Source organism: Oryctolagus cuniculus, chromosome 15 (genome assembly GCF_964237555.1).
Source record: "Oryctolagus cuniculus chromosome 15, mOryCun1.1, whole genome shotgun sequence".
NCBI classification, from domain to species: domain Eukaryota; kingdom Metazoa; phylum Chordata; class Mammalia; order Lagomorpha; family Leporidae; genus Oryctolagus; species Oryctolagus cuniculus.
In genome coordinates, this window is record NC_091446.1 from 52,159,873 (window position 1) to 52,179,817 (window position 19,945).

Consider the following 19,945-nt stretch of genomic DNA (forward strand, 5'->3'; position numbering starts at 1 on the left):
CACACAAACACACACAAAGAGCTCCCACACAACGGCTCACTCCCCAAATTCCTGCAGCCACTCGGGGTTGAACCCAGGGGTGGGGAACTCCTTCCAAGTCTCCCACGTGGGTGGCAGAAACCCAATTACTTGAGCCACTACCATTGCCTCCAAGGGTCTTTATTGGCAAAAATCCTGCAGTTAAGAGACAGAGCTGGGAACTGAACCCAGATACTCCAGTGTGGGATGTGGGCATCTTAATTGGTATGCTGAACACCTGCTCCCTAGACATTCTTAAAAGGAAATTTCACAATAAATATATATTCCAATATCTTCTTAGCACACTCCCAGTGGGTTACTTTACTGGTCCCTGGCACGTGGACACGTCTCGCTACAGATGGCTGGGGGTATTCAGAACCCCAGGTTGACCACTTTCTAGTTGTGTGGGGGTGGGGTGGGATGCGGTGGGGAATTGTGTCCCTTAAGAAGATTATGTTCAAGTCCTAACTTCCAGTACCTGCAAATGCAACCTCATTTGGAAATTGGGCCTTACTGATGTGATCAAGTTGTGATGAGGTCATAATGGACTGGGATGAGCCTCATTCAACACCCTGGGTCCTTGCAAACTGGGACACAGAGAGACACTAGGAGAATGCCACGTGACAACAGCAAGAGACTTCTGGGCGATGTGTCTACGAGTCAGGGACTACCAAGGGCTGCCGACAGCCTCCAGAAGTTCAGACAAGGTGAGGAAGGATCCTTCCCTGGAGCGTTTAGGGAGACACCTTGACTTTGCAAATCTGGTCTCCAGAACTGATTCAGCGAATTTCTGTTTGTCGAATTTTTCCTGACAGGTCTAGGAAACTAAGCCATTATCAATGTGATGCTAGGGATGCTGTTGACCCTTCTTGTACCTCAGTTTCTTCATCTGTAAAATAATCAGATTGTCGGGAGGAACAAGTGCTATCAGGAGCACCATGTCCTCAGTACGACAGTGTCCTCAGGAGCCCACGAACCCCAGCTGCTCCTGTTCCTTGAGCCCTCATGAGTTGGGGGTTGCTGAAGCACCGCTTCAAAACCCTGTAACCGAGAAACTCGCTGTTAGGGTGAGGATTGGGAGATGGACGGAGGGCACTGCCAGAGGGGCGACAATGTTGAACCTGAACCTGTGCTCCTGGAGTTGGAAAACAGCAGTGGTTAAAATACCTGCACGCTTTGTATTAGGGTGGAGTCTTACAGCAAAGAACCAGCTTCCCTGAATGACTCCCAGAAGACTTGTGGTGCCTCCTTGTTTTCCTAGGCCAAGGCCAGGCACAGACTTACTAAGTTCCCATTCTTTGTCTCATAGATGATCTGCACCTCTCCTAGACCAATCCGGAAAAAACATCTGCTAATTTGACTTCACTCAACTTTAGTTAAGCCTTTCCCCTCCCCACAGGCCCTGAACTCTGACCCACCTTCCCCCCAAGCCAGCATGGGAACACAGAAGAGCCCACTGTGACCTCGCCAAGGCCACTTCCCAGCACTTGCAGGTCTGGGGGTTGGAATGTACTCCCTATTGCACTAGGCCCCTGGCCTACCACAACACTCTTCAGATAACATCTCTGCATACCTTAGTGTGGATTTGTGTTTGACTAGGGGTAGAGAGAAAGAACTGAGAGGTGCACCACTAGATGTGAATCCTGAGGATGGTGGCATCTGGTCCCAGCATTTAAGCAGAAGACTTCTCAGTCTCATACAAGAGGCTGAGGGACTTCGCTGGCTGTTCCAGGACGAATGGCAGCATTGAAAATCCAAGTGTAACCTCAGATCTCATAGAAAACAGTGCTGTCTTAACACAGACATGTCTGATCCTGGTCAGTGCCCACAGATGGAAAAACAAAACAAAACAAAACAAAATACTGTCTAATGTTCTGAGAAAAGGAAAATGAATCCAAGGCTAAAATAAAATAAATGGACCATCTGGAGCTCCAGGGCCCCTCTCCTAGCCTGAAGACCACCCAAAGGAGAACATGCAAACGTTCTTTATTCAGAACTTGCCCTTGCGAGGGAGTCAGTCGTCCCCACTGGCATTGGCAGGGGCTCAAAGGCAGGCAGAGGGGTGAGAGAGCTTACAGTGGAGAAGAGGGAAGGCTTAGGGCCCTTGGCATGAGGAAGCTGCAGGCGGGCTAGCGAGAAGCCAATGTCCTAGGTAATTGCTTAGCCGTGCATTTTTGGCTTTCTCTGCTTAGCATGAAATTGGAAGCTGATGCAAAAATTAGGAGAGCTGTCAGTTATTAATCCAGTTCTGGCTGTTTTGAACCCAAGGCTACAGGAGCTCTTTGGCTTTCTGGATTAGTTGCTAGAGACACTAGGTGAACTTGCTGGCTTGGTTACTGTTGCTACCTAGTTGGCTGCAGGGGCTGGGTGCAGTTTCTGAGTTCCATTTTTATGCATAGTCTGGACACTGGCTATTTGTATATTCCATTCCTTTGGGCTTGTTTGCAGGCGAATGATTTGACACTCAGACCCCGGAAAGGAGAGCTTTCCACACCCAGCCTGCAGGGAGAAATGCATGGAGTGGCTTAATGCGCCTCAACTACCACCCCATCACACTCTTTTTTCACCAATAGGTGAAAATCAAGGTCATAAGGGGCATCTCCAGCTTCCAAGGACTCTCAGGCCCATGGCCTCCTGCCTGCCTAATTTCTTTATGCAGTTCCTAAAAGCTCATGAAAACCCAAGGGACTTGAGTAACCTCTTCATACTCTCCTTATATATTTTTTTTATTAAATATTTTTTAACCTAGAAACCTTTTATTTAAGGTATACAAACTTTATGCATTTCATCTATACAAATTTAGGAACACAGTGATTCTTCCCCTCCTTATATTTAACACACGTGAAGCAGAGTTCCAGAGACCCCAGTGTTTGGGTTCTAGTCTCACTCCCCTGGGTGCTCCTTGAGGCAGGCACAGCACATCTGTCATATTGGACTTGCTCAAATAGGAGAGGTTAGTGAATATAAAACAACTTCGCCAACCCTACTTTGAGTTGCCTCAGCTCTGAGCTTACAAATGCTATTCCTTCTGTATAAAAACCTGCCGGCACCGCAGCTCAGTAGGCTAATCCTCTGCCTAGCGGCGCCGGCACACCGAGTTCTAGTCCTGGTCGGGGCGCCGGATTCTGTCCCGGTTGTCCCTCTTCCAGGACAGCTCTCTGCTGTGGCCCGGGAGTGCAGTGAAGGATGGCCCAAGTGCTTGGGCCCTGTACCTCATGGGAGACCAGGATAAGTACCTGGCTCCTGCCATTGGATCAGCGCAGTGCGCCGGCCTCGGCGGCCATTGGAGGGTGAACCAACGGCAAAGGAAGACCTTTCTCTCTGTCTCTCTCTCTCACTGTCCACTCTGCCTGTCAAAAACAAAAACAAAAAAAACACAACAACACCTATCTGTTCCCCAAGTCTCCCCTGGGAATTCTTCCCAGGCATGAGTTCCCAGCTGCAACATCACTGTCCCCACACCCCACCCTGGGTTTTTTCATCCTCCCGAAGTGCCCTGTGCTTACATTTCCTGGATTGCTCATACTGTTTTTCTCCAGGATGCTTTTTCTATTTTGCATTGTTTCTTTAGTTCTTTGCTTGCTTTCCCCCTAAACAGCCCTAAGATCCTGAAGACTCCCTCTACACCTTGGCTTCTGTAGCCAGGCGCCTACCTAACACCAAACAGTTGCCCTTGTGATGGCAAACAGAGCCACCAGAGCAGCACGGCGGGAGTGGAGTGGGGAGACGGATGGAAGGGAGGGCTGATGCCAAAGCCAAGTCTGAAAGGAGGAGGAGGCACTTGCCAGGGGCTCACTGCGCAAAGGCATTGCAGGCAGAATTCTTAGCAGGTGCAGGAGTGTGTGTGTGTGTGGGGAGGGTGGATGTGGGTGAGATGAGAAGCACGTGCTGCTTGCCACTGCTGAAGGAAAAGCTGTCACACAGCACAGGAAACAATCAGCAGAGCGAAGAGACAAATTGCAAAGTGGAAGAACTTCTTTGCAAACGATTCAGCAAGGGTTTCACTTCCGGAAGATGCACAGAACTTGAGCGATTCAATAGCAAGGAAACAAATAGTCTGATTTAAAAACTGAGTGAAAGAGCTCCCTGCTAGTATACCTGGGAAAGCAGGAGATGATGGCCCAACTGTTTTGGCCCCTGCCACCCATGTGGGAGACCCAGATTAAGCTCCTGGCTCCTGGCTCCTGGCTTTGGCCTGGCCCAGCTCAGCCCTGGCCATTGCTGCTGTCTTGGAGGTGAACCAGTGGATGGGAGAACCCTCTTTTTGTCTCTCCCTCTTTGTCTCTATAATTCCATCAAATAAATAAATAGATCTTAGAAAGAAATGGGTGAATGATCTGAAAAGACATTTTTCAAAAGCGGATATACAAATGGCTGACAAGTATATGAAAAAATGTTCAACAGCATTGATCTTCAGGGAAACACAAATCATAACTACAATCAGGTATCCTCTCATCCCAGCTAGAATGGCTGTGATAAAAAATACAAACACTAACAAATGCGGCAAGGCAGTGGGGAGAGGGGAACTTTCATACACGGTTGGTGGGAATGTAAATTAGTACAGCACAGAGTTTCCACAAGAATACTAGAAATAGAACCACCATATGATCCTACTACTGCGTAAGTATCCGAAGGAGTTGCAATCACCACTTTAAAGAGATATCTGCACTTGAATATGGATTGCAGCAGCCAGGATATGGAATCAACCTAGGTGTCCACTGATGGATGGATGGATAAAGGAAATGTTGTATATATGCACACGAGGGACTATTCATCACAAAGAAGAATGAAATTTCTGTTGTTTCCAGCAACATGGATGGAACTGGAGGCCATTATGTCAAGTGAAATAAGCCAGGCACAGAAAGACAAATACCATATGTTTTCACTTACATATGGAAGCTAAAAAGCTGAAGTCAAAAAGGCAGAGAGTGGAATGGTAATTGCAAGGGACTGGAAGGCTGTGGAGAGAGTACAGTTAATGGGCACAGGGGTACCACTGAATAGGAAGAATAACTTGTACTGTTTTATAGTCACAATAGGATGATTATGGTTGAGAACGATTAATCCAATACATCAGAATGGTTAGTAGAGGGAATTTTGAATGTCACCAACACTAAGAAATGATAAATGTCTGAAGTGATAGATATGCCAATTACCTCAGTCTGATCGTTACGCATTTTTTCCCTGTACTAAAATGCTATCTTCTACACCATAGATATGTATGTACAATACTGTGTGTCAATGATTTATTTATGTGGAACAAACAAAAGAACAAGACATAGGTGGCCAGAGGTAAAAATATGAGAATAAGCAGGGATATGTAGAGTCTTTAATATCTGGCTTCATCACTTACCAGCAGTTTAACTCCAAAAATGTTGCTTGAGCTGCCACCCCTCAGTTTCCTCATCTGCAAAGTGGAAATTATAACAGTCAATTCCCACATCAAGTTGCTACAAGCATTCAGAAAATCAATATGGTAAACATCTACAGCACAGTACACGAACTCTGAACGTCTTTGCTATTTCAAGTTAATGCCAAAGATTTTATTTTATCATCGAGATGGGGCTGATGATTCTAAGCAGAAGAGACACCTTGTTATCTTTAGTTAGGAACACTTGCAGAGAAGGAGTTGCTGGTGCAGGACTTGAGGTCAAAAAGGTCAACCTTTTCCTACATGAAATCCAATGATTAACAAGGATTCAACTAACCTGGAGCACGGGCAGAGATGGCACAAGATTACCCAGGACTTAGCAGGTAAAACTGGCAAGACTCAGCCACTAGCTAGAATTGGGTGGGGCAAAACTGTAAGAAGTCCAGACGCAGCCCTGGACTGGTGATTTGGGTGGATAAGACACAGAGCAGGGAGTCTGTGGGCACCTCCTACACGGCACAGGGTACATACCTGATGTCAGGAGATGTTGTGGCGTTGATCCAGGACCACAGTGAGTGAGCAGCCAAAGGCAACTTGCTCTCCAACTCCCAAGCCCAGCTGATGTATTTTCTAACACATCTCACTGCAATCCAAGAAACGGGTTCTTCTCAGGGAGGAGATTTCTGCTCCTGATCCACTAAGTCACCCCTGTTGGAAAATTCCTTTTATTCTATTCATTTGGATGTAAAGCATGTTCCACATGTTGCCTCTCTAACATTCATTTTTATGGCTGGAGGTATCATATCTCCCACTTTTATTTTGCAAATTTCAAAGAGAGGTTGTAATTGAAAACTGCCAGTGAACATCAGAAATGAAAAGAACATTCCATGGAATTATGGGTTATCTGGTGTTTCTAATATTTTTCTCCAATTTCATTTCAGGAAGCTGGTTTTAGTGTTTATGATGAAGAACAAGCAGAGCCTGGCTTGATAAATGCATGGTGAAAGAAGGGGTTAGTGTACCCAGTGAGAAAGTAAAGCAAGCCTTAAACAATAAAATTCCAAAAACAATGCCCTCCTCTCCATGAGTCCCCCACGCCCTCTAAGTGCGTTCAAAGCAGAAGAAGGAAGTGTTTGTCGTTCCAGGACCTGCGCATCCCTCGGCAACACCATTAAGAGTCAGCAGAGCCTGGTTCACGTAAGAGTGGGCAGGACCCGGGGTGACTGAGGATGGAGATTGGCGAGCTGCAGGAAGTTTTATCCAAAGCAAGCAAGTGGAGACATCTAACTCAAAGACTGCTCTTCAGCAATAATATTTATCAGGAAACGAACTTCCTGTTTTTAATCAGCCTAATATTTTTGAGAGGACAATGTCTTTGGGATAGTGGGGGTAGTGGGGAGGAAGTGACCGAGAACAGCACTGTAACATTGCTGCCAATTCTTCTGCCCCAGTGTTGGGGCAACAGGGGCTCAATTGCGTCTCAGGTCCAGTTCTGTGCAATGTGGGGCAAGTGGTCTGGCTGCCACAGATGTGGACCTCAGGTAAGGAGAGCTCTGCTCAGGACTGGCAGGTCACCATGTTCAAAGAATAAACACACACGAGAAATTCTTAATAAATGGTAGTGTTCCAAATGAGATGAGGTGAAATTCGGGAAAACCGTGAAAGGTAGTACTATGGATTTTCACCGCAGCACTCACACGCCAGTGCTGACAAGAAAATTAAGTCAGTTTCGAAGAATGCGACTGTCTTTTTAATTGCATTTTCAGAAAATGAATATTGAAAAATTAAAAACTGAGAGAAATGACAAGGTAAGCTTTCAGCATTAGAACTTAATATTGTGACAACCTTGGTGTCACAAGCCATCAAATATAGGAATTTATAATTAATAGTTCTCATAGTGAGTTTCCTATTCCAGTCCCTGTTCTAAGAGTTTCATGTGAAACATCACATTTTCCCTCACAGAACTCAGTGAAAGAAGAAGAGGCAGACTTCGAATGGTTATTCAATTTATCCAAGGGCATGTGTGTCAGAAGCAGCATCTGAAAGCAGGCACTTGGGTCTCAGGGCCATGCTCTCAAACCCTGTGCTGAAGGCACAACGGTAGCTTACAGCAAAGTATGCGCTTTGACGGGGAAACAAAAACTAAGTGTGTGAGAGAGAAACAGAGGAGTGTGTGGGAGGAGGGATGGGAGGAAGAAATGCAAAGTGAAAAAGAGAAAGGCAAGGAGGGAAGGGGAAGGAGGAGGGGAAGGACGGAGGGAGGGAGGGAGGAAGAAGGAGGGAGGGAGGAAGAGGGAGGGAGGGAGGACAGACAAGGAAAGGGAGAAAGAATCAACAAGCGAATAAGGGACCACACATGGTATCAACTGAACTTCTTTCTTGGCTCACTCAATAGTCAGAATTGACAATGGTAAATCCTGGAGAAGTGAAATTCTCAGGAATTGATTAATCTGAAGAGGTCAAGTGGATGGGTACTTGCACCCTCCTTATAGGCTGAGCTTTCCTTCAGAGGCATGTCGGCTGATCCGAGTTTATAGATAATTCCATTTATTAAGCAAAACGAATAAGAAAAATATAACTCAGGGCTTGGGCTCGGGGATACCTCAGATCAAACCTGGTTCAGAATCTGAAGTGTGAGTATTCCCCTCTAGCCTCTGAAAGAGCTCTCACTACATACAGAAGCCCAATAACGAGAGTAACATTGAATGGCAAGAACACTTGTTTGACAAGTGAGGATCTTAACACCAAATTAAGACAACTATTTTCCTAAGGCACACAGAGAGTAAGTAACATTTGAAAATGCACTTGGTTTTTAATTGCTTTACAAATAAAATCACCCTTTCCCTCCAAGCAATTACAATTCCCATCTCAGTAAAACAACTCTGGGGGGCTGAACCAAGTGAGTTCTGAGTATTTTCTTTAGCCGCCAGGAAAGCAAGGATCTCTTTCCAGATGAGGGTACCGAATATAAAAACGGGATCCCCCCGAGTTAAGAAGTGGCTGGGATGCTGGGTGCAGCACAGCCTGGTGGAACGGCTGTGGTTCTCAGGCAGACGCCAACCCCACGAGATGAACACCCTCTGCACTGCGGAGCATTAGAAGAGCAGAGAAGCCTGGAGGTTTGCACCACCACCCATTCCTCCACTTTCAGCTCTACTTCATCGTTTGCTTTAACAGCAGGATTAAAGGCCTCCTGATGGAGCCCCTAGAGAGGAGTTCAGTGTGTCAGAAATGTGCGGCCCACACCCATGTGGCCATGGACGAATTTATCTTTAATTTTTAAATTTATTTGAGAGGCAAGGAGAGACAGATGGGGGGGGGTAGAAAAGGACAGAGAGAGCGAGCGAGCTGCAATCTGCTGGTTCATTCCCAAATGTCCCCAAGGCCTAGAACAGCACTGGACTGAGATCAGGAGCCAGAAACTCAATCTAGGTCTTCCACATTGATGGTAGGGACCCAGCTATGGCCCATAACTTGCTGCCTCCCAGGGTGCATATGAACAGGAAGCTAGGATTGGGGGCAGAGATGACCTGAACCCAGGTGCCCTGATACGGCGTATGGGCATCAATGGGTGTTCTAACCACGCTGCCCAACCTGAGGTCACACACAGCATATGCTAAAATGCTTGTACTGTGGGTCATGATCATCCCATACCAAGAAAGCCCAGCAACTTAAAAAAAAAAATACCCACAATGGAGCCTTACAATTCCACAAAGAAACTGAAAGACCACAGTAGAATCAAGTCTGATGGCTTCCTTTCCCGCAGTCGCATTCTTCAGCTGTCACACTCATGCTCACGGGTGTCTCACTCCTAACACTTGGTTAAATGTGGATTATTTCATCAGAAGCACTACTGAGGAAGCTTCTTCAGGACCCTCAAGCTCTATGAATTCATCCCCAACCCTCTTTTAGGCACAAAGTTCCATGAGGTCAACCTAAAACACCGACAGCAACATCACACTCCAACTAAAAAGGGGTAACTCCACTGGATACCTGCAAGCAAGAGCCTCTCCCAAGCAAAAGAGAAGCCTAGCACGTCATCCCCATCACCCCATTAGCTATGGAAATGCAGGGATGAGAAGAGAGCATTTCCTTGGTCTCAATTATACTTATTTGCCTAGAGCCCATAACCTTTTTTTTAAGATTTATTTATTTGAAAGGCAAAGATATGGGGGGGGGGGGAGATAGAGATAGAGATAGAGAGATAGAGATAGAGAGAGAGAGAGGGAGAGAGAGAGAGGGAGAAACCTTTCACCTGCTGGTTCACTCCCCAAATGGCTGCAATGGCCAGAGCTGGGCCAGTCCGAAGCCAGGAGCTTCATCTGAGTCTCCCATGTGGGTGCAGAGGCCCAAGCACTGGGTAGGGTAGAAAAACCGAATGTGAAATCACGCTACCTGAGAAATGTATAGATCGAGCCTCCTGAAGTGAGCATGCCCAATTCTGGGCACCAGCCGTGCACTTGACCCCTGGGCCCTTTCCCACAAGAGCAGCTGCCTCAGCTGTCTTGAAATGCCGGAGAGAGTCTCACTCACTCCACCTCTCGGTGTCTGCCAAGTCTAGATACAAGCTTGCACTGAGCTTCCTCAAATAAATCACTTGCACCACTGTCACCACTGCCGCTGCCACGGGATCTCTGAACACCGGTATCCTCTGATAGGGGACTCGCCGCTGGCATCTCCGGCCATGCCGGATGCTAGAATGGGCTCAGAACAGCCCACAGGGACCAACTGTTACATTCCCAGGGTTTTTGTGAGCTGGTTGTTAAACACAGATACTCAAACACTAACTATGGAGAATTACAATAAAAAAGATATTAAACAAACGTAGGCGATGGGCATTGTGGCTCACGGGATTAAGTCACAGCTGGGGACATCGTATCAGAGTGCCAGGCTAGAGTTTTGCCTCCACTTCTGACCCAGCTTCCTACTGGTGTGCACCCTGGGAGGCAGCAAGATGATGGCTCAAGAATTTATGTTCCTGGCTTCAGCCTGGCCAGCCCCAGCCGTTGTGGACATTTGGGGAGCGAACCAGCAGACGGAAGATCTCACTCTCCTCTCTGTAACTCTTTGCCTTTCAAATAAATAATAAGTAAAAATAAAGAGTAGCAGCATAAGTCCACAAGATTTAGATCACATTTTTGTCATTGAAATTTCAGATAGTTTGAGTGGACTTGAAAAAGCTCACGGTGGCGAACAATGGGCCTAGCAGTTAAGAAGCCACTGGGGATGTCCACCAGTCACGTCAAGGGCCTGGCTTCAAGCTTCCGCCTGATTCCAGCTGCCTGCTCATGTGCACACCAGGGAGCATTACAAGTGGTTGCACCCCTGCCATCCACACAGGAAACTCAGACTGAGTTCCAGGCTTCCGGCCTCGGGCCCTGCCCCGACTGTTGCAGGGAGAGTAAACCAGCAGATGAGAACTCAGCCTTTCTCCCTCTCTCCTCTTTACCTCAAAAAAAAAAAAAAAAAAAAAAAAAAAAAAAAAAAAATTATGGAAAATTTGTTTCTCTATCACCTTGCACTTGAAATAAATCTTTAAATAAATTCATATCATGAAAAAAACTGCCTGATTACAAAATTGTTTTACATCAAAATTATCCCCTCCATGAATCCTGATACACCCTTATAATTTTTCTCTCTAAAGATCAGTTGGAGCCTATTTTCCATTTTTCCTCACCTTTCTATGTTTCCCGCTGGCCTCCTATACACAACAGGCATGCTCAGATCGGCCGTTCTAACAGCCTGTCTCCTTATTCTACCATCTGTCTCACTTCTGAATCTGGCCTTCCAGATTTTGCTTTTGAGATGAAAATTTAAAATTAATTACTAGGATCTCCTCTTGGGATAACCAGTCATTTTGAATGTTGCACTAAGTTATCAGTAGGATGTCAAAAAATGAGGTCTTTGAAACATATCTGAATACATTTAGTTCAACAACACTTAGCACAATACGAAACTGGGAGTAACACATGAGACGGAACACTTGGAGGGGCAGGAATTCTGTTTTGTCCAAAGGTGCAGTAGACACAAGCATAATTAACCATGCACTCTCTTCCTCTAGCTCTAAACAGCGTGTCACAACAAACTTTGAGACTGAATTAGACATTAGTGACTGAATACCACTGCATTCCCATTTTTTAAAAGAGCCTATACATCAAAACAAGAACCCATGCTTAGAGTTATACACAAATGCAAAGGATGTTCTCAGCCATTTCAACTTTAGAAGCAGCTGTGGACATCTAATCTTTACAGATGTTTTTATTAAGCCAGCATTGTGGTGTAGGGTAAGTGCCACTGGTGACATCGGCACCCCTTATCAGAGTGTGGGTTCAAATCTTGGTTGCTCCGCTTCTGATCCAGCTCCCAGGTAATGTGTCTGGGAAAGTAGCAGAGGACGGCCCAAGTGCTTAGGTCTCTGACACCCATGCAGGAGACTTGGATGAAGCTCCTGGCTCCTGGCTTCAACCTGGCCTAGGCCAGGCTTCCGCAGCCATTTGGAGGAATAAGCCAGAGGATGGGAGCTCTCTCTCTCTCTCCCCCTCTGTAGCTCTGCCTTTCAACTAAGTAAATCTTTAAAAAGAAAAAAAATAACAGCATTCACAGTTTTTCATTGTTTTTAAAGCACTCCACATTTTGTTTTCTTCAAACTCTACCTTAAGTAAGAATGGCAACTCATATTATACAGATTGGCAAACTGAAGCTGGCATAGGCATTGGTGTTGGGTGTAGCCAGTTAAGCCACTTCTTGGAATGCCGGCATCCCCTATCAGAGAGAGCTAGCACAAATCCTTTCTACTCCACTTCTGATCCAGCTTCCTGTCAAACTGGCTACAAAAGCAGAAGATGGCCCAAGTACCTGGGCACCTGCCACACACGTGGGAGACCCAGGTGGAGTTCCTGGTATGGGCATTTGGAGAGTGAGCCAGCAGATGGAAGATCTCTCCCTTTTTCTGTGTGTGTCTCCATGTCTTTGTCACTCTGCCTTGCAAATAAATAAATCTTAAAAAAAAAAAAATTGAAGCAGGCAGACAAAAATTTCTTGGTTAGTATCTTCACTAAGTTAAAACCCACCTCAACCTACCATGGGTAGAGAAACATGCTGTCATTTGGGCATTTCTATTCAGCAAGTGACTAACCAGATTAAAGGCTCATCGTGTTAACAGCCAAGATGAATCCTACTTAAGCCAGAGTCAAGACTTAGTTTATTTACGCTTGGAAAAGGGCTTAGATTTCGATGGTTTGCATTCTTAAGAAATCACAAAGAGTTCTTAAAGTCTCCAGCTTCTCAGAGAGGAACCCTCTAAGCCCTGTGTATCTATTTTCCTAGCAGACTGTGGATCCTAAATGACAGGGGGTAACAATACAGCTGACCAACCACCCTACCCTCCCCCTTAACACGTATAAAAGAATTTTCTCAAACTCATCCTATGTTTCTTCCTAAATGGATGGACATAGATTTGTCTTGCTGTGTGGTGAACTGTATTGTACTTTCTCATGGACCTTCTCATTCTGGCAAGATAGAGTAGTATTACAGGTAAGTTAGTTCAAACCTAGGGAGGTTAAGTAGCTAACCCAAGGAAAGAGCTGGTACTCGAACCCACAAAAGATCCCAGGGGCCAGCGCTGTGTACTGGGTAAAGCTGCCGCCTTCAGTGCCAGCATCCCATATGGGTGCCAGTTCAAGTCCTGGCTGTTCCACTTCCAATCCAGCTCTCTGCTACGGCCTGAGAAAGCAGAAGATGGCCCAAGTCCTTGAGCCCCTGCACCCACGTGGGAGACCCGAAAGAAGTTTCTGGCTCCTGGCTTTGGATCAGCTTAGCTCTGGCTGTTGTGGCCATTTGGGGAGTTAATCACCAGATGGAAGACCAATTTCTGCCTTCTGCCTCTCAAAAAAAAAAAAAACCTCTAAAATCATGTGTCCTACAAAATAGGAAAATGACATAGATGGATTGATGGATTTGAACTTCTAAAAACTCACTATAACCAAACACAGCACTCAAAGCCTGAACATATATGGGCAGGGGTCTTCAAAAAGTCTGCGTAGGGATGAGTATTTGGTATAATGGTTAAGACACAATTTAGGATGCTTGCATTCCATATCACAGTGTCTGGGTTTCAGTCCTGGCTCCACTTCTAATTCTACCTTCCTGCTAATGCACACCTTGGGAGGCAGTAGGTGACAGGCCACATGGTTGGGTCCCTGCCATCAGTGTAGAGACCTGTACTGAGTTCCTGGCTCCCAGCTTTGGCCTGGCCCCATCCCAGCAGTTGCGGACACTGGGGGAGCCAACTAGCAGATGGGAGCTGTCTCTGCCTCTCAAATAATTTTTTAAAGTTTATGGAAAATGTTTATAAAAATTATGCATGGATTTTAAAATTTTATGCCAAAACAAATTTTAAAAAAATATTTGAGAGAGAGATGCCATCCGCCAGTCGGCTCCAATGCCCACAACGGCCAGGGCTGGAGTCAGGAGCCAGGAGCACAATCCAAGTTTCCACATGGACAGCAGGGACACAATCATTTGGGCCATCACCTGCTACTTCCCAGGTTTGCACTGGTGGAAAGAGAACCAGGGAACAAACGCAGGCACTCAGATGTGGTACATGGACATCTCGACCTCTAAGCCAAATGTCTGCTCCAAATCTTTTGTTTTCATTTGAAAGAGACAGCAACCTCACATCTGCTGGTTCCCTCCCCAGATGCCCACAACAACTGGAGCTGAGCCAGGCCAAAGGCAGGCCTGGGAACTCAAACTGGTCTCCCAGGGATCCACCTGAACCATCCTTTGTTGCCTCTGAGGGTGCATGTTAGGAGAAATCTGGAATAGAGGGGAGCCTGAACTCTAACCCAGGCACACTGAAATGGAATGCGGGTTTACCAAGAAGTTGTCTTTTTAAAAATTGCTATTTGGAAGGGAGAAAATAAAGGGAAAGAGAGAGGGAGCCAGGTAGGTTAGCTGTGGGCAAAAGGGATGGGGGGGGGCAGGGAGAGGGGGAGGGAGCGTGGGCAGAGAGAGAAAAAAATATCTTTCATTTTGCTAGTTCTTTCTCCAAACATCTCCAACAATCTCCAACAAACATGAGTGGGCCAGGCTGAAGCCAGAAGCTTGGGAACATTCCAGTGTCCCCTGTGTGTACCTGAGCTATCACCTGCTGCCTCCCGAGCAACTGGACTGGAAGAGAAGCTGGGACTTGAACCCAGGCCCTCCAGTGAGTGATCTGGGTGTTCCAAGCAGTCTTAATCACCGTGTGAAATGCTCCCCGCCCCCACCCCCAGAGCTGTCTTAACTGCTATGCCAAACAACCCACCCCTCATATTTGTCTTTGAATTCTACTATTCCACAAACTTTCTGAGGTGCCCTTGTGTGTATGTGGCAGTTTACCTGTAAGTCACATCTTGGGAAGGCAGGTGGCCCTCCTTTTTATGACCGCGTAGGTTTTGCACTGAAACACTGCGGAGATCTGGAACAGCGCAGAGATTAATAGAGCTTCAGAAACAGTACACCCAGGTACACAGCACCTGGACTGGGAAACAGAACGGCAGCAGCCCCTTTGTGCTGTCGTCCTAAACTGACTTTCCACGGCAGCCTCTAGAGTTCAGGGGCTGAGTCGGGAGTCTGCCAGAAAAACCAAGCCAACTGCTCATTCTCCCACTCCAAGACCGGAAAGAAAGAGATAGGGCTTAAGGCTCAAGAGGTACATTTAAAAAATTATCTTTATTTAGGTTTCTGATTCAGCACATGTATCAAAGACTAATCAACATAAAAGAAGTAAATAAGACAATAATTCCAAGTCTTACATCTCTCTAAACTCTGACCAAGAATGTCAAGATTGCCACTATTACCAGAACCCCAACCTAGTCAAGCTGTAGACAACCTATAATGAACACCATACAGTGTGCACGGGTATGCAGAGGCGAAAGGCATGCTAGCACTTGGCTCTCCTCTTCTTGTGGACATCTTTCCATCTGACAGTCTCTTCCAGGCTAAGTTCCAAATAAAGTTCAAATACGACTCAGGGTCAACCTGACCAGATAACTCTTCCGGAGGAATGCGTTCTTAACCTGTTGTGCCTGCAACCTTGTTTTTGCCAGGATGAAGTTCAGATCGAGATGTACGATACAATCTAGATGACGGTGCAGACTAAGTCAAGAACGAAAGTTGAGCAGTAACCCGAGTTAAGGCATGACTGCACACACGCACACGTGCACACACACAGCACCCATGCTGTCATGAACACAGGATTCCTTTCATTGCCTCACAAGAGGCAAACTGGGCTTGGCAGTTAATCACAACTGCTGAGCATTCTGGAAAATGCTCCCCATAACTTTCTGCTAACAAATGTCTTATCAAAAAAAAAAAAATTTAGAGGAAAAAAAAAAAAACTGAAAAAGAAAACAAAGCCCCAAAACTTAAAAACCCCTTAATTTCTTACAATGGCTCTTGAGCATGGAACTCACGTAGCAGCGTCAATGGCTGGCTCTTTAATAATTTGGAAATAAAGGTTGTTTTACTACATATTTCTTTGGTAGTCATTACTACAAAGTTTTCAGTGTTGGTTACCTGTAAGACAAGTTCTAGACAGAAGCTCAAGCTACAGAGAAGTAGTTCTTCTGTACTGGTAAGATTAAACATGGTGAGCTCTCAAAGCACAAATTACTATGCTTTTTCTTGCCTTGTTGAGCATCCTCTAAGAGCAAGGCTTCGTGCAAGAGAAGTTCATGTCTACCTAACAGAGGGTGATGTTCTATTTTCCTACCATTGAACAATTCATAAAAATTCTCACTCACTGATTTCTGGTCAAATCCGTTAGAAGCCAATTCCAAAGGCACGGCAGCACTTGGTGTCAAAGCCACATTCTGGTCACACATTCATTCCATGGTTGGTAGTCAGTGTCTCAGGAGCTCAGAATCTAAGACTCCTTTCAATCAAGAAAGGAGTAAGTTAAACTAAACTTTAAATACTTCCACCATCTGCCAAATTTCTAGAACGCTGTCTTGAATGCCAGCATGCTTGATGGGAGCAAGCAGTTCAGAGCCCAGAGGTGCCAGGTATTAGGTGATTAACTTGACTTTGTAGAAAAGGCGTGGTCATCTGGCGACGCAGTACTTATTCTATTAGCAGCACAGTGGTGGCCAAGGGTCTCTGCCAGCAAGACAGGAAGTGAAGCTGCTGTCGCTCCTGCCCGTGTGCAGGTGGCTACTAATTTTACAAAGGCCATCTGGAACATTCCAGGACTAGCCTGGGCCAGAGGGCAACAGAACGGCAGTAGCCACGCCAGCTCCCAGAAGCTCAGGATTGGAGTATCACGCGTCCCTGGTGGCTATACAACGGCCAACAAGTCGTCCTAGCGGGTACTGCCCAAGTGTTACAGGCTCCACTTTAAAATGACACGAAACATTATACACTCAACACAGTAGTGTTTGTTCTATCAGTTCTGAATGTCTGCTGGGACAGGCAACTAGGTTTATGCCGAAAAGTGCAGTTTGAAGGAGCTGCGTGTTATTCCAAAGAGAAATGGTGACTCCAGGGAGGCCAGCGGCACCTCTCCGGGAAGTCTGCATGTTAAGAATCTGTCTCTGAAAGGCATTTAGCAGGAACCGTGTGCTCACTCCACGTGCCTTCTCATTCACCACAGAGCAACATTTTACCTGTCGTGCTCTCGGGAGGTAACCAGATCGACAGAAAGCAAAGGGAAGACCATTACACTGCAGATTCTGTTAGCTGATGCTAGACACTATCCGACAGCTCTGAAATCTGTACTCTCAGAAAAGAGCCTTGTAAACACGCACCACAGTTCTCCTGGAAGAGAAACCGAGAACTGTACCGTGGATCCGTGTGCGCCTCGTCTCCGACTTCCCTGGAACAACAATGTACCTACCAGGAGCGACAACTGAGCTGCTGGTGGGATCCCTGGGTGTGGCATGGCCCCGTTTGATCGTTTTAAAAACCTAAAGCTTCAATAACTACATGTCCGACTTCCTCCCCATGTTTGAGAACTGTACTATGATGATGAAAATCACATACCTGTTGTAAATAAAATTTATATAGATGTAAAATTTCCTTCAAACCCAGGATGACATTCTCAGTTTGGGGGCAGCAGCAGAAAGAGGTGAAAAAAATCCCATTGTGGCTTTTCCTCTCGAGTCCTTACAATGCTAGTCAAACACTATTATCCAAGAACACTTTTCATTCTGTTAACTCTTAAATATGCATTTCAAGGCAAAACCGAAGGCTTCTATACTGTACAATGTTAAATATCTACTATGTCATGGTTCCTTATTTTTAGGAGTGTATTCAATAAAGAGTTAGCTATTAGAGATGGTTGTCACAAAACATGAGCTCTTAAAAATTACTGATAAATTAATTTTCAGTTCTGATTATATCCAACAGATACACATTCTTATCATAAAATATACATTCTCGAGTAAGTTATTTTCATCCACAGCATATATAAATATGCAAACACAGGTGGTAAAAAATCACTTTACTACCAAGTACAAAACGGTAACCTCCGAAAAACAAAAATAAAGATGTTGCGAGTATTAAGAAAAGAGTGACTCACGGTGTTCCACCTCAAAGTGAAACCAAATGATTTATTTGTGCTAAATGAATGGAACTCATGTACTCAGGATATACTTCTTTGTACACTGTACTCGCTTACACTGGGTGAAATCATCCGTCATCAATGCTAAGTGTGCTACTTTCCTCTATGCTTCTCTTCCGCCAAGCAGTACAGCATTTGGTGGTCAGGACGCCATGATACTCCTACAAGGTCCGTTTCAAAGAGTATTGTCTAATAGTATGTTGCACCTTTAAAATATTTGTTCAAACTCTATCTTAGGGGAACCAAAATAAAGAACGAAGGGGAGATGACATTGCTTCTGTCACAATCATGTTGCCTTTTGCAGCCGAAATCAAACAGCACATTCTAATCAGAAATCGAAGCCACTGGTGGCTGGGACAACATTTATCGACTCACGCTGGCGGGGGGCTGGTTCAGGTAGATTAACAGTGAGGATAAAGGACAGAGTCACACCTTAATATACGATAATTATCCATCTGGTGGATGGGTACAGTTGTGGGAGTTATCGCTTTAGGCTATCTGTTTTACAAGAGACAAGGATATTGATTTTTACTGAAAATAACCTGTAAAAAGTGTATCTGTAGAAAGCTCTATTAAACAGTACTTGTGTTTTGGGCACTGATTCATCTAACTTCCCATTCTCTGCTGAAAGCTAGATTTTCAAAGGTCTGACTGTAGTGCTGAATTATCAGTTTTGCTTGATAAACACCACTGCAATGGGAGAAGGGGAATATTAACAGCTCAGCAATTTTCTGCAAATTCATGAAAAAAAAAATATAAAAAAGATATCCCTTTTTATTTTACAAACCGAAAAGCCAGGAAAACTGAAGCTCTGGGGCCAAGCAAAAATTGCACACTGCTGCTGAATTACCCAATACCGAATAGCCAACGTTCCAGCCAGGGAATGGACGTACACGGAGATTCAAGTAAAACACTGCTGGAAAAAGTCGTCTGCTTAGTGTTGTAGACCCACAACACTGGCTGCGTTTCCGACAGACACAACACAATGGACAGTGAAGCCTAGATAACCTCAGTGCAAATCAGATCCAAATATGCCAGGGAAGGAAGCCTTTGGCGTTGAGTAGACGGCTCCATTGGACGAGTCCCAACTTGGAATTCAGACTAAGCACATGCATTAAGGCTGGGAGGAGGGGTGCACCGAATGTTGCGAAGGGGCGGGCTGCGAGCTGACTGCCGAGGGCACCGAGGGCTGCATGGGGGGCGGCGGCGGGGGTGGCGGCGGCTGCACTGGGGTCTGTGTGTTGGGAGACGGAGGCGGCGTGGGCCGTTTGAATTTGTCAGGACTGTTGCTTCTCCGCGGTGAAGGCCTCTGTAGGGAGGACAGAACAGCAGGTCAGCCGAGGCCCAGACAGCTCACTCCCAGTGCAGCCTGCCTCAGAGCTGGGGCAAGTGAGAGACGGGCCGCCAGCAGCCAGAACTCAGCTACCGTCGCCTTTACCACTACTGGTTTCTGGACGAGGCATGGATGAAAACTCAAACGAGGGAGTGTGTACACTCACATCGGTGAAAAAGCTACTCAGACTCACCAGGAAACTCCCCCTGACCACATACTGCACCCGGGCTCTCTGACAGTCACAGCAGTTGTCAAAGCAGCCATGTCTTCCCCTGACATTTTTTTTTGTCAGTTCTGTGTTCCCACTTCCTTGTAGCATCCATCTCAAAACAAGCTTTTCATATCCCAAAAACTACAGCTCAGAAACAAGGTTCTTGCTTTTATAAAGATTTTATCCAACCGACAGAACAGCTCCTCGAGTACCTTAAAATGCTTGTGTAGAACAGGTTTCTTTTTCTTTTTCTTTTTTTGAAAGTCTGTCTTATTGGAAACACCCTCAGTTCTCTAACCCTATCAGCAAACCTTTAGGCGCTCTATTGGTCAACCATACTCACATAGCCTACTCCCCAGAGTGGAGTTTTGAACCATAACTACTTAAGGTTCCTTCTAATTTTGGGAG

General features: G+C 45.7%; 1 protein-coding gene and 1 long non-coding RNA gene across 3 annotated transcripts in view; one reads left to right on the forward strand and one right to left on the reverse strand.

Annotated features, from left to right (window-relative positions):
• Window positions 1-19,945, reverse strand: part of CCDC6 (coiled-coil domain containing 6) — a 143,706-nt gene that overhangs the window by 16,278 nt on the left and 107,483 nt on the right. Inside the window, exons 9-10 of the mRNA XM_002718475.5 lie at window positions 5,921-19,302; window positions 5,372-5,425 (exon numbers count right to left, since the gene is read on the reverse strand). Of these exons, the coding sequence (XP_002718521.2) occupies window positions 19,108-19,302 (195 nt within the window). The 3' untranslated portion in view covers window positions 5,372-5,425; window positions 5,921-19,107. The remainder of the gene's footprint in view (window positions 1-5,371; window positions 5,426-5,920; window positions 19,303-19,945) is intronic.
• Window positions 617-15,809, forward strand: LOC138845362 (uncharacterized). 2 transcript variants are annotated; one of them, XR_011382398.1, is made up of 3 exons: window positions 617-725; window positions 834-5,772; window positions 6,331-15,809. It is a non-coding gene; the product is annotated as an uncharacterized lncRNA (long non-coding RNA). The 2 variants fall into 2 exon arrangements; XR_011382397.1 differs by having other exon boundaries at window positions 617-5,772.